Genomic DNA, 14865 nt, shown 5'->3' with positions numbered 1-14865 from the left:
GTAACATGTATCTTTTAAATTTGTAGGAGGGAAACAGTATCAAAAGTCAAGCACATCACCCTCTCAAGATCTCTGCAGCTTGGATTAATTAAAAACAAAACCGACATTAAAAATAAAGTTGAGACCACTTCTGTCCCACAACTTGTCTCAGCAAAAATTAGCCATTCACACATACAGCTGGGCTGACTTAAAAGGCCGAAGTACAGGTTCCCATCTTCCCTTTTAGTGCAGCAGCATGATTTTAAAAAAATACTAAATCAAAATATGGAATCACCCCACCTCAGTTATCAAGTCTCCTTGCAAACTACTTCTTACTATAAACTCAGCCTGGGCCAGGGAGAGCACAAGAGGCACTCTTGGCACAATTGGCAGTTGGACACATGATTAAAAGATGAGTGCTGTTCTAGCCAGAGCCTTGGCCAGAAGAGCTAGAATTTTTCAGAGATCTTCCTCTGGTGTATTAGTTTTTATCTCCTTTGCAGCCAGTGCCACCTCCGTGTCTTTCTCTGCCTTCTCTTCCAGCTTCTCTAGCGCTTCACACCCTTCCCCCAGGATCCTGTTTGCTCCCTTTGGTTCTTCGGGTGTTTTAGCCACCTCCTTTGATGATGGAGCCTTTTCCAATACAGGTAATTTTATATCAGTCACCATATCTTTCTTCTGCTTTCTGCTATCCTGTGACACTTTAGCTATTGCCCTGAAGGGACCCACAAGCCAGTTTAGAGGGGTGTTCTGAGTTACATGCTCAAACAAGTCATCTAGGGACCGTCGGGCTTCTGCCACACGGTCCTGGCTCTGGGTCAGGGTGGTGCTGGAGAGGTCCTGGAAAGACATAGCACTGGAAAAAGAACTATGGAGCTTGTGGATACTTCGAGTGGCCTGATACACAGCTTCTTGGATGTTGCTGGGAAGGCCTTGGATGCTGGCTTTCAGATTCTCATAAACAGGTTGTAGCTGCTGGGTGATGATACGCAGCATAGCTAGAGTCCGTGACTCTACCTGCTGAGAAAGAGATATAGCTCAGTTACAGGAGCAGACGAGCTGTACACCATCAACAAGAGGCCTGATTAAATATGCCTTTCTAGGGATACCTCTGGTTGGGAGGCAGTTTTAACTTGGTTTCCTTTGGGTTGGGTCAGGCTCCAGTCCACCCACAGCTGATGGAGCTTCTCCTGCCCATCCAGAAGCTTCTGGCCAACCTCTTGTTTCACAGATTCAATCTGATGGGGAAAAATGAGAGGAACAGCTGTATTGCAAGCACACACAGTCAGAGAAGCACAAGTGCTTCCCTCCCAGGGAGGGATCCAAGGTGACATGCAGCTGGTACAGGATGGAGGAAAAGCTTCCATCTGGGTAGTAGGGCAGGAAGACAACAGACAGGAGGAAAAAGGGAAAAGCATGTTTGTACCAGTTTTATTGCCAGCTGTAGCCGTGAGAGAGTATCCTGGGTGCTTTGCTTAATGCGCTGCAGTTTGTTCAGGGAGTGCTGGTAGGCTCGGTGGCGGACTTTGTTAGAGAGGGAACCCAGACGCACAAAGTACCTCTGTTGCTGTTTCTGCTCCTCCACAGAAGCCACACCAAATCCTTCGACAGTGGTGGCCAGTTTACCTGGAGGAAACAAGAACAGAGATGCAGCTGTGCTCCACTTGCCCAGCTGTAAGAGGGGAAGAGGTAAGATCACCCACTGGAAAACATGAAGGCTGAAGCTTGCTGTGGAAACAGTAGAGGTTTGTAGTTGCTCAGATATTAAAGGCAGGCTAGTCCCTGCTCAATGTATTCTCTTCAGATAAGCAGACTTAACAGATGGGTTGAAGCATGGACCCACATGTTTATTTGCCTTGAGGCTGATGGGCAAGGACCAGCTAGCAAATGCTTGAACTCTGTCCCACACCACATGGCAAGTCAGCGTTGACAGCCAGCCAGCTTGGTGACAAATTCAGAGCTACCTGCCTACTTCAGAAGATGAGTCTTGCAGTGTCAGGTGCTCTCTAGCCATGTGGGACAGGAATTGCATTTACAACCGCCAGCTAAGCATTTTCTCACCTAGTTCCTCCTCTGTCATCGGGAGGTAGTGATCCACCAGATCTTCTGATAGACCCAGGACAGATTCCACACCACCCGCCACCGCTTGGCTCACGGCTTTGGCTTTGCTTATGCTGCTGGTCACCACTGAGTTAGTCTTCTCCACACCCTCCTGGATAGCCCCTCTGCTCTGCTCCAAGGCTGTATTTATTTTGCTAGTTATGGTGCCGTACGCAGCATCCAGAGCTGTAGTGACTGTAGAAGTGACCATTGATTTGGTTTTCTCCACACCATCCTGAACAGCCCCTTTGGTTCGGTCCACAGCTTCAGTCACTGTGTTGGTCACACGGTCCTTGGCACCCTGGGCAGCCTCCACAGCAGCAGTAATAGTAGAAGCAACTGCAGACTTGGTCAGTCCAACGCTGTCCTCCACAATGTGTTTAGTGAGATCCACTGCCGCTGTCACCTTGTTTGTCACAAGGTCCTTGGCACCCTGAGCCGCCTCCACAGCATTGACAATAGTAGAAGCAACCGTAGACTTGGTCAGTCCAACACTGTCCTCCACAATATGTTTGCTGAGGTCCACGGCTTCGGTCACTTTGTTTGTCACAAGGTCCTTGGCACCCTGAGCCGCCTCCACAGCGTTGATGATAGTAGAAGCAACTGTAGACTTGGTCAGTCCAACGCTGTCCTCCACAATGTGTTTACTGAGGTCCACTGCCTCTGTCACCTTGTTTGTCACAAGGTCCTTGGCACCCTGGGCAGCCTCCACAGCACTGACGATAGTAGAAGCAACTGCAGACTTGGTCAGTCCAACACTGTCCTCCACAATATGTTTGCTGAGGTCCACAGCTTCGGTCACCTTGTTTGTCACAAGATCCTTGGCACCCTGGGCAGCCTCCACAGCACTGTTAACAGTGGAGGTGACCATTGACCTAGTGAGCTTGACACTGTCCCCAACCACATTTTTAGTGAGGTCCACAGCTTCAGTCACTTTATCAGCCATTGCTTCTTTTGCCTCACAGGCAGCACCCACAGCAGATGTCACTTTGGTGGAAACCAGCTGCTTGGTGTCTGAGATCACCTACAACAGGGAGAGGCAGAGAAAGATACATTTTTTTTGAAATAGGTTTTCCCTCCCTGAAGTAGCTTTTCCATATGGCTAAACTGTGCTTGTGGGAGAGCTGGGGAAGTCAATGCACCTGTATTTACATGGCCATGTTCACTTCCACATGCTGAAGGCATCTCTTCAGCTTCCATCAGCCAGCAGTGCCTCCTCTAGCCCACACCAGGGACTGGCCTGACAAAGCAGCGCTGCTGAAGTTTCTTTGCCCATATTCTTCTGTACCCATAAAAGTTCCATCAAGCAAGAGATCAATCATGGCTTCCCCAGGAAAAGCCTTTACTTTACCTTATCTGCTGGCTGTTGAAGAAAAGGCAAGTTCTCCTCCAGTTGATCCAGTCCTTTACAGGCATATTCATTTACAAGTGCAACTAGAAAAGACAACAGGTACCAGTTTATTCTTCAATTTGAGGGGGTGTTTAACCCTGCAACAGCCAATTCAGGATACACTCATGAAAGCAAGACAAAAAAACCCCACTGTTCTGGGCTGGGGGGCATGTATAGGGGTGTCTTGTTAAAAATTGAACAAACCCCATGATTTGGCAGGTTTAAATAGTCTCCATTTTGCCTTCCCAGCTTTCTAGCTCTTGGCAGCACATTGCTCCAACTGGAATGCAGTACTTGCCCCTGGTGGGTAGGGCGAGTGGTTTAAAGGGTTGAGGAGTGTCAGAATGAGACAAACTGAGCTATATCCAAGATGGACACTGCTACTGCCAGTTGGGATGCTCATAACGTGGAGTGACAGAGAGAAAACAGGGAGGTTTTGCTTAGTGACTTAATGAAACCACAGACAAGAGGCCAAACCTTGTTTCTGCTGGTAAGAGTTTCACATCCATGAAATTCAGTGGCTGCACTGAGCAGCTGGGAGCTGCTGAGTAGAAGACTCAGTGCTACAATTAACTAGAACAATGTGGATGTCACCCAACAGGCACCTGGAACTCCCCACCTAGCCCTCTGGGTAGAAGGGGTCACTCCAGCCTCTCCACTTACTTTGTGGCTCAAGTTGGTTCAGGATGGGCTGTGCCCCCCCAACCACGCTACCTACAGCGACAGCAGCCACAGTCTCAGCCACATTGCAGACACCACCGAGGTAAGGATGTGTCTCCTTGGTATAGTTGTAGGCAGATGAGACCAGGTTGAAAGCAGAGTTGAGCAAGGGCAAGCTGGTCACCCGATTGACAGCACTCTAAAATCCAAGAGAAACAAGTGACATTCAAGACCTGCCTCAAGCTGCTGGGTAGATACAAGCCATGTGTCTATCCAGAAAGGTCCTAAGGGGACATCCAGTCCATCCCATCATCCTTCTTAAACTCAGAGTCGAAGGGACTCATCCAAAGACTGCTAGCAAGTCAGCAACACACCAGGATTAAAAGTTCAAGTTCTGGGCTCATGAATTCTGAGTCACACTGGGTTTCAGCACCAAACCCAGATGTGGAAATAGGACCTGTAACAGCTCATGTTTCAGAATTATTTGCATCACTTGACCCAGCCCTGAAGTTTTCTCTGGAGCAAAAAAGTTAGCTTCTGTACTAAATTTAGATTTAGTCACAGCTTCATATAGTTAATCTTTCTGCTATTCCCAGCCTGGTTTTGAGGTGCTGGCAGAAGTTAGTTTACCAGTGTATCTGTCAGCAGGTAGTTTAACTGTTGCATGTTAGGGCTGCCCTGGCACCTACCGCTTGCTGCTGTTCCTCAGCCTCCAGCAGATCTTTTTTTGTGGTCTTTTCTGATGCCATACTGAATTCACCTGCAGCTGAAAGGAAAAACAAGAGTATAACAGTGTAAGTACAACTTAATTTCCTCCAGTGAATTAAAGTCTAAGCAAAACTAGGGAAAAGCAGAGGGCAATAAAATTGGGATCCATCATTCAGCATGTCATAGGAACATTAATGTGACATCACTAATCTTTCTTGCAAGGGTGTGAAGATATTTGAGAGGCACCATGATTTATGATGTGCAAATATTTATGTAGAACATAGACTGTACTCAGTCAGCTCCCCCAATCCCCAAACAGCCAAATAGTTTAGGCTAAATAACCATCCTACTTATTTTATTGCTGATAACATTTGACTGGCTCCAAAGTTGCAGGTTAGAAGTGGGTGAGAACTCTTATCTGTCATGCATTTTCTCTGCTAGAGATACTTCTGGTTCAGCTTCCCACTGCACAGGCTCTTTGCTGGCCAAGGACCAGAACGCTTGAAGGAAAGATGCACCCTGCAGAAGCAGGGCTAATGGTGGGAATCACTGAAGGTTGTCTCACTTGATCGTGACAGATTACTGTCATTCCAACAGCCCTGCTGAAATCAGCTGCAGCAGGGCTGCATAGGACAGTAGTATAAGTAATTTTGTTGTTTTAATTTTCAAAATGTGGCAAGCTCAAACAGTTTAATAATGGAGTTTAAAACCAGAAATACTTATTTTGAAAAAGCTGTCTGAACTTTATTAAAACCATTTAAGAGGAAAAAGCCCTCAGATTTTCCCCACTTTGTCTGAAATAGATTGGTTTTACAGTGGCTTAATCCATTTTCCTCTTTGGGAAAAAAGAAGGACTGGCAGGACTTCAGCTCCCCTCCAGAAAAGCGTCAGAGCCAGAGACTGGAGAAAGATGCTGAACAGCAATAGGCATATTTTACCTTCTTAAGAGTTCAGTGTTTACAGCTCCTTTCCAAAGGACACAGAGATGAAAGTAATTTTAGAGTCACCCCACTACACCTGTGTTCATGGGGATGAACTTCTATCACCGTCCCCACCACTGCTAACTCCAGCATCACCAGGAGTCTCACAGCTCAGGGAAGGGTATGAAAATCCTTTGAAGTTTCCCTGGAAGAATGAGGCAGGTTTTGCAGCTGCAGCACTCTGGCTGGCTACCTTGAAACTTGCCTTCCCATCCTACTGACCAGCTAGGCAGGAAATTTCTCCTCACTTCCTGTGAAACCAAGTCTCAGAAGTATTCTCATTACATAAGGAGATTAACAAGTTCAAGTATAAAAATTATGCAATATCTTGAATATGTATTCACTTCCCCAGTATAGACCTAGGTTGGTATCTGGACACTCCAGTATCGTGTGATAAATCCAGGATTACTTCTCAGCCTTAGGCAGGCACAGCAGGGATTTCAGCAATTTCTTCTCCAGTGCAGCATCCGCTTTTCTCTCCCTTGCCAGTTAGTTTCTATTCTTAGAATTGCTATGGCATTTTCCAATGGAAAACCTTCAAACCAAAATTCCTCACAAACTGGATTCTCAAGGCAAGCACTGCTCCAGGCTCGCTGGCAGACTCTACCCCCAAAAAATTGCCATCTGATTTCTGACAGAGACCATTGTCTTGTTTCTTGTGTTGTTAGACTTGTGTAAGGTTCTTGTTTTGCTGTGGAAACAGGAATAGAGAGCTGGGGAGGAAGTAGTGAATTTGTTAGCCCTGGCCCAACTATGGATAGCGTTAGGGGAGACATCTCAGGAGGTTCCTTGGCAGGATATCAAATATTGCTCCATTAACCATTGAATTAGTCAGCATTTTAGTGAGATTCAAGCAAGGCAGGGATGCAGAGTGCTACGCTTCTACAGCAAAAGTTGTCACAAAAATTGGGACCTCCAGCCTGTCAAGTGAGAAGCCTGGAGGCACATTCCTGGCAATCACCCTGCCCAGGGGGCTGCCTAATTTAACAGCACAGCAAAAATCCAGCTTGAACTTTATCAGCCTGAGAAAACTCCTAGAAAACTGCTCCAAACAAAAGCAGGGCTTGAACATAAAGTCTCAGTCCCAAAGTCCACAGGGTTTGCTGTTAGTGGTTGTTCCTCTTACACTGCTTTAGAGCAAGTTTGTTGGTTTTTCTGAAGCCAAGTAGGCTGAATCAGTCTGCAGCCCTGTCACAGGGCAAAGCACAACTATTTCAACACCATTACAAACAATCCCTTTATTCAGTTTTACTTTTAGACAGGGAAAACCCTCAAACTGCAGAGTCTTACTGGCCTCGGTGTCAGGGTTAGCACAGACACACACTGCAGATAGAAAAGGGAGGCCTCTAGTTGCTAGCATAAGTCAGGAGTAACTGCTTGACTAATAGAAAAACTCGTATAAGATTAGAATCAACCTCTGAAGTACTAGGAGCTCATCTTAATTATGGATGCAACTGTGTCAGGGACAATCCCTGCAGCACAGTCATGTTAGAACATGGTTTGCTCTCCTCTGCGTAGGAGGAATTGGGCTGTGTTGCAATGCCAGTATTTGTGGGCAAATCTTCATGAGCGCACAGCATGGTTTTATTTTCTCTTTCCCCTGCAGAGGTGCTGAGCAGAGCTTGCTTTACTTCAGAGACTGCAGGAAAGCACAGTGCTTAGCAACTCTGGGTCAGTTGTTTCAGAACCCTTTGGAGAAAGGCACGACTTCGAGCCAGGGTAGTTGCAAAGTGAGAGTCCCAGCGGGCAGACCCCATGTGTGGAAACACCAGGCAGAAGCAGCATCACCGTTTGGTTTGGTTACGGTTTGCTTTCTATGAAAAAGATGATCCGATGATTTCATACCATTGCTACATCAGAAACATTACATCACTGCTGGAGAAAGTTCTTGAAACGGGTAGTTTCAGAAAGATGAAACTCTTCAGTGCACATTTCTAGCATGGCACAATAGCTTCACCGCTGATCATTGTCCAGTTTGGCCCAAGTCCGAACTCAGGCCAACAGCACCAAAACTGCCAAGCTGCCATCAGTTCTCCCTGCCTCGGTCAGACTGTCACAGCCAGCGCAACACGCCAGCCTGGCACAGGAGCTGGGGTGAGCAGAATTTCTCCTTTGATTTCTGTCACTCTGACAGTGACCAGCATACATAAAGCTAGTTCTTTAACCTATGTAAGGTTTTTATTTTTCCTGTGGAAAGCAGCTCTGGCCCATGAAGATAGCCTGCTGTTACGGTGTCCTGCAGACAGAGGTAGGATCTCGGTCAGGAAGCTTTTCTCCCTTCAAATGGGTTTTACCTTGGGAAGACAGATCGAGCCATAGCGAACAGGCCTGGTTCAATAGTTTAATTGGCAATTCCTTAATGACCATTTAGGAAAACAAAGCTAAATTTAGTGCTTTAGATGTGAGCAGGGAGGGCTAATCAGGGCAGTGGCATTCATTTGTGGTTAAAGCACTATTTACATTCTTTTCAAGATTTGCCACTGATACCCCAGTTACCATAACTGCAGTCACCAGAACTGTGTCACGGGATGCCTGCTGCGTCCCCATGGCACTGCCCGCAGCTGAGGGACAGCCTGAAAAAGCTCCCAGGGCAGAGGGAGCTGCTTCAGGAGGATCAGATGATTTTCAGCTTTGACCTTAGGACATTAGTTTCAGAACTGCTGGCAGAGATGCCCATCTAACCTTTCTGGAAGAGACATCAGCTTTAGGGAATCTCAAAGATTAAAGCCATTTTTGCAGATGGAGGCAGGGTTCTCCACACACACACTTACAATGGTAATTAAGAACTACAGCCAGTGACCATTACTAGGTCAGTAACTCCTTGGAACGGTGAGTGTCTAAGCTATCCAAGCTGCTAGAATGTGGATATATATGGAGAGAGTTTAATTAAAACAGCTTCTGGGCTTTCCAGTAACTTACCAGTTTTTCCATGAGGACAAAACTGAGTTTCAGACAGAAGCTATAACTTGCAGAGCAAGCAGCGTGCTGCTTGCTCTTTAACACGCATTTTCATCTAGAAGTTTCAGCAGAACCAGCTTCAGTAATTGAAGTCCTTCACAGCAATACACAGTTTCAGGTAGTCACGACCACATTTAAGAACCCTGTTAGTCTTGAGACACACTAAGCTAGTTTGCCAAGTGCTCTCTCCGGCAAGCTGGCAGAGCTGTGCATGGCTGCAGCCTCCATCTGCAGGGACACAGTGCTCTTGAGCAAGAAAGAAGTTACCCTGCCACTCGAGCCACCCCCTTCCTTAAGGCTATTATCACGCCTGCACCAACTGATCATGTGAAATAGCTACAGGAAAGTCTGGCAGCACTGTCAACAGGAAGGGAATGCCCGACTGATCCATCTGCCTCCTGAAGCATCTACCGCTTCCCCCAGCACCAGCACAAGTCATGGTGATGTCCAGGGGGCACATCACACGCTGTCCCTGCGTGGCTGGGTGGGAGAGCCACCTCCTGTGGACCCCCGCACACAGCTTTGATCTTCAGCAGACAACAAGCAGAAAATAGCTTTCAGACCCAAAGTTGCTCCATCACCAGAGACACATAGTATTAGCAAGAAGTCATCTCAGGGCTAGGAAGAAGCCTTTAGGGAAGGATTTGAAGCCTTTCAGCTCTTCCCCAAGGCACCACAGATGCAGCATGACATGATAAGATGTCACCTTTGGCCTCAAAAAGCCAAGACACCCCCCACCCACAGATGTGGGAAAGCAGCACAGACACAGCACACAGCTCTGTGCTCTCCCAGGGAGCTGGAAGAGCCCCACAGGCACAGCTGGGGGAACACAGCCCCTCAGCAAGGACACTTGAGCCTCAGCGCTCCCCAGGGCCAGGAGCTCCAAGCATGGAGCCATTTCCAAGTCCAGCCGCCACCTTCCAGCCCCAGGAGTGCCGCAAAGAGCCACCTGAGGTGAGGGGGAAGCTCAGGGAGCCCCCAGGCCCAAACCAAGCCAGAAAACCCACAACCACCTCCCCACCAGCGCTGCCTTACCTGCCTCCTCCACTCCCAGCACTGACAAGACTGGGACTGCTGGGCCCCGCCCCGCATAAATACCCCAGGGGCCTGATGAGCAGCTGAGGGAGCCAATCGGAACGCTGCAGGTGCTGGCCTGGCCAATGGGGAGTGGATGGGGGTGGGAGAGGTGTGTGGGGCAGGGTGAGGGAGGCAGGTGAGGGCCTTCGGGGCCCCTTCCAGGGACCTGATGGTGGTGGGGTGGGTGGGTGGAAGGGTGCTGCTGTTTGTCCCCCCTCAGGGGGACACACCTGAGGGTGTCTCAGAGGGCCCTTACCAAGGGCTTCCATCCATCCCCAGGCACTTTGGCCTTGGGGCCGTGCTGTGGGGTGCGTTTCCCCCCAGCAGCTGTGGACAGGGATGTGCCCCCGTCACGGCGGGCGCTGAGGGACACAGGCGCTGGAAGTCTGCGACGATCTGCCCCGTGGTTGCGAAATGGGCTCAGCCCATCAGCCTGCAGGCACTGCTCCTGTTCCCATGCCCTTGCACGCCCGGTTGGCTAAATCTCTGAGCTGGATGATGCTGCTTGCCGCCACGTCGGCCCCAAATGCGCTGCCTTGCTTCTGGGAGCCATGAAAGGCCCGGCCAGAGAGGGACCTATTCCTGCAACCGCTGTAGCAAAGACCTGCTTGCGAAGGGGTGTCTGTGCTACCAGGGACGCAGGTGCAAGCATGGGCCTTGTCCGCTATCCACAGCGGGGATGTGAAACACGTCCTCAGCCTGGGTTTAGCCACAGCGCTGGAGCTGCTTGGAAAGAGGGTGCTGGGGCTGGAATTCAGCCCCTGTTCCCCAAGCAGGGGGTCCTGTTCCCCAGGTGGGCACGTGCAGGGTCGGCCAGTGCCAGCAGGCAGCTTGTGCTTGGCTTTTTCCGAAGAGCAGCTGCGTTAGCAGCCAGTAGCACGGTTGGAAAGTCCACGCATGGGTGGTGGGGCTCAGCACACCGACGCCTTCTCTTGGGCTGCTCCATGGCATCGCAGATGTTGTCAAGAAGCCCCAGAGAAGCAGGACGTGGGGTCTGTGATGTGAAAACATCACTCAGCTGTGATGTTTTCTTGGCAAGTCTCTCCTACCCTGCAGCATGGGTGCTGTAACTACCCAAGGAGTAAGACATGCTCTCCCACTCTCAGCCCTTGCCTGCCTACAGCAAGTATGTGATGGTGAAACATGCTGCTTCTCAAGTTTGCTGTGGTTTTCTAGATAGGGATTGCCTTCTATTTTTATACTTGCAGAGGGCCCAGCAATGCAGGACTGTGAGCCTGGCTGGGGGAGGTTTGGGCTTTTTAACAGCAATAACAAATAATGAAAATTTTAGTTAATGCTTTGCTTTTGAATTTGTGCATTTTCATCTTCAGATCTCAAAAACTGTTTTGAAACCATCAATTAAGCTTCCTGTTGTCTGTTTTCAAGATCAGTGGGGGAGGAAACTGAGGCACAGGTAAGAATTATCTGAAGTCTTCTAAAGCTATTAAACTGATTGAGTCACCTTGTTTTTGGTCAGTGACTGCAGGAGACCTTGGGTCTCATTTCTGTATTGCCCACAGTAAGCCATGAAGGCAGTGTGAGCAGGAGGTTGTCAGTGGTTTTTGAAAATGTGCTGTTAAGCTGACAAAAATGTAGACAATGATCACTTCTCAGCTTTGAAGCTAGAAGGAATCCCCCTCCTTACTTGAGTCAGACTTATCATGGAGTCCTTGGCTGAAAAGACCTCTGGAGGTCAGGTAGCCCAACCTGCTGCTGGAGACAGGCCTTAGCAATGCCAGCTCAGGTCAGCTGTGGGCTTTGTCTGGCTGAGTCTTGAAAAACTCCCAGGGATGGAAATCTCACACAGCCTCTCTGGGCATTGGATCTAGTATTGCATTACACTCCTAATGAAGAAGCAGTTCCTAATGTCCTCTCTGAACTTCCCCAGCTACAAATCGTGGCTTTTACCACCTGCACTGCTGAGAAGAGGTTTTGTGCATTTGTCTGTGTGACATAAACTTCATATTCTGGCATCACCTGGGAACCTTTCAACTAACCAGCTCCCGGGCAGTGCATGCTCCCTCCTTTGATCTCTTTCCCTTCACAGGTTAAATTGCAGTTTTGAAGTGTTCGATGTCTTGTACTGAAACTCAAGCTGATTAGCAGGTGTCATATGGTGGCTTTTATAGGTTGTGATGTGTGTAGGGGAAAGAATGGATGTTCTCCTCTGTCCTCTGAAGATCTGATGAAATGGTTTCTTTTTTGCAGGAACCAGGAATCAAGAGATTAGTCCTGTGTTTTTCTGAATGTTGGCCTGTATATGGACAGTGGCTGGCCCCCAAGTAAGGTGTCAATGATGCAAATTGTCAGTTAGTTCATGGGTGTGAAGTGCCTGAGTAGGCCAGTTGCAGCAGTGATGGTGAAAGTCTCATGAGGCAGGTTATATTTCATCACCTAAGTGGGTAAAACAGCATTATCTGCATGATACACCTTCATGTGGCTTGTAACGTGGCACGGTGAATGTGAGCAGAAGTGGCAAGTGGTTTGCATGATAACATCAGTAATTATAATGAATGAGACAGTGTTTAATATCTAAAGTGTAGCTTTAGATACTAGGTCAAAATACCAATGCTCGGAGCTCCTGCTCAGCGGTAGATCTGCCTGCAGCGTCAGAACACTGAAAATTTGGAGATTGCCATTTCACAGCATTTCTGTGATTCTTGTTACTCTATAAACGCCACATACTTAGAGTGGAGATAAAACCAGTTCTAAGAGGTTTGGTGGGCGTGGGAAGGGCGTAGGAGGAAGCAGAGAAACATGTTTGGGGAAGAGAAAGGGAGTTGTGTTGGCTGGAGTGAACGAGCCTTGTGGCGCTGGGCAGCGCTTCCCACAAAAGGCACCATCGTGTCAGTAACTGCGGCCTTTGTGCAAATAAATCAGAACCACGGAATCCCAGGTTGGAAGGGGCCTGAAGGATCATCTGGTCCAACCTTTCTTGGCAAAAGCACGGTCTAGACAAGGTGGCCCAACACCCTGTCCAGCTCAATCTTAAAAGTGTCCGATGTGGGAGAATCCACCACTTCCATGGGGAGACTATTCCAGTGGCTGATTGTTCTCACTGTGAAAAATTTCCTCTTGTGTCCAATCAGAATCTCCCCAGGAGTAACTTGTACCCATCAGACCTCACCTTTTCCACGTGACTCCTCGTAAAAAGGGAGTCTCCATCTGCTTTGTAGCCACCCTGTAAATACTGGAACATGGGGATAAGGTCTCCCCTAAGCCTCCTCTTCTCAAGACTGAACAAACCCAGTTCTCTCAGCCTTTCCTCATGGCAGGCTGCCCAGGCCTTTGGTCATCTTTGTGGCCCTTTGTGACCCTCTCCACCCTGTCCACCTCTTTTTTATATAGCAGGAACCAAAACTGAACACAGTATTCCAGGTGTGGCCCGAGTAGAGTGGGATAATGATGCCGCATCATCAAGACATGGGGCAGAAACCTTCTGGTGATCCCCAGGCATCAATCCTGTCTCCTGTGCCTGTTGGCAGCCCTACTGCTAGCTTACAGCTCTCCTTTCAGCTGTGTTCTGGGGTCTGCACGTGGCTGAGGCCTTTCCAGCTATGTGCTTCTCAGTTGTCCCAGTCCTGTTTGGATTTCTGTTGAGTGGAAAACATGCAGGTATGTGGAGGATTTGGAGGATCAGGCCCTTATGTTGGGTCACCACTGTCAGGCGCAATTCCTTTCCCTGCTCTGTGGTGCGTCACAGCTCAACATCGTCCCTTTGGGGACCAGGGGCCACATGTGACATTGAAGCGCCCCATTTTCAAGTGTTCATTTACTGCAACGGAAATGATCTTGTTGATCTTCCGTGGCATTTACTCCATTAGTAACCTCCCACGATGCCATAGTCACATTCCCTGGGGCAGACACAGGCACAAGAAAAGATGATTCAAGGGTGAGGCATGTGTTGCTTTGATTTCTGTTCCTCAGTTAAGTCAAGCAAAACCCTTGGGCTTCCAGCAAACTACTTGAGAAGCTCCGTACTGCTGAGCTCAGGTGTTCCTCTTTTAGGAGCTGCAGTCTGGAGCCCACTGAAGGGACAAGTCAGCCTGTGGTCTTTGCCATTCGTTGCTGTGCAAAGTCCACAAGATGTTTGCTGAATGCCCATCTGTCACCTCTGTCTGGAGACTCCGCTTTCTCATGTTCCTGTCTTCCTCTCCCCCACCACTTCCCCTTGCTGAGAGTGAGTGATCCTTGGGGTAGCAGTTTCAGAAATAGTTTCAGCTGGTCACATCACCTCAGAGCACTCTTTCCCTCTAACGCTCCAGCTTCCTGTCAGCTGCAGCAGTTGTTGGTGCTTATCACAGCAGCCTTGTCCAAGGCCACAGTCTGAAGGAACGTTGAGCGTCCTTGAGACGGTTCTGCAGTGCTGGGTGTCTGGATCCAGAGCAAAGTGCTGGAGGCGGGGCCATGGCAGAAGAAGACTCCTTGCTGGATCCTGTCCTGTGCTACCCAGTCGCTATCACCAGTCTTTGCATGACGATCTCCAAAGGCGACGGCCTTCAAAGTGCTATGGCCTTCTGAAAACACTTCTCCAGCGAGGTACCAAAAGCTTCAGGCCAGCTCTTGCCTCCCAACTAACCTCCCTGGTCTCTCCAAGTCTTCAAAGCACCTTCCTAGTTCAGGGCATGCCGCAGCTCTCTGCTGCCCTCACCCTGCACCAGCAGAAACAGGACTTGTCTGTCTGCTGCTGCCTGGCTGCCCATCTCACCTGGAGGGTATCCCAGCCCCTGCTTCCCTTCCAGCACCTCACCCACCCCGGCATGAGGGCAGGCGGCAGCAGCTCGGGCAGGTTCCTGCCCTGAGCCCCAGCCGGCTTTGCCCTCACTGCAGGGAACGGCCTGATGGGTTCTTGGCTGCTCTCCCAGTCTTCCAGTTCACCTTTCCACTGGTTTTCAGACTGCAGGCTGGTTTTCTACACACCCGTCTGCTCCTCCCTCTACTGCTGCACTCTTGCCTCATACCACATCATCTGGGCCTGCTAAGTGTGTCCTCTCCACGTCAGGCCGTTGCTGA

The 14865-nt window shown here is 49.1% G+C and overlaps 1 protein-coding gene across 4 annotated transcripts in view; it reads left to right on the top strand.

The window, feature by feature from the left end:
* UHRF1 (ubiquitin like with PHD and ring finger domains 1) overlaps nucleotides 1–14865 on the top strand; it is a 44816-nt gene that overhangs the window by 10281 nt on the left and 19670 nt on the right. For 2 of the 4 annotated variants that reach the window (XM_074808992.1, XM_074808991.1), the window contains exons 2-4: nucleotides 523–626; nucleotides 1567–1668; nucleotides 11184–11266. In XM_074808992.1, the coding sequence (XP_074665093.1) occupies nucleotides 603–626; nucleotides 1567–1668; nucleotides 11184–11266 (209 nt within the window). In that variant the 5' untranslated portion in view covers nucleotides 523–602. Of the gene's footprint in view, nucleotides 1–522; nucleotides 627–1566; nucleotides 1669–11182; nucleotides 11267–12060; nucleotides 12140–14865 lie in introns of those variants that run through there. The other 2 variants (XM_074808994.1, XM_074808993.1) reach the window with 2 other exon arrangements.

This window comes from Strix aluco, chromosome 29 (genome assembly GCF_031877795.1).
Source record: "Strix aluco isolate bStrAlu1 chromosome 29, bStrAlu1.hap1, whole genome shotgun sequence".
Lineage (NCBI taxonomy): Eukaryota > Metazoa > Chordata > Aves > Strigiformes > Strigidae > Strix > Strix aluco.
The sequence above is the reverse complement of the archived record's forward strand: the minus strand, read 5'-3'. Positions and strand labels throughout refer to the sequence as shown.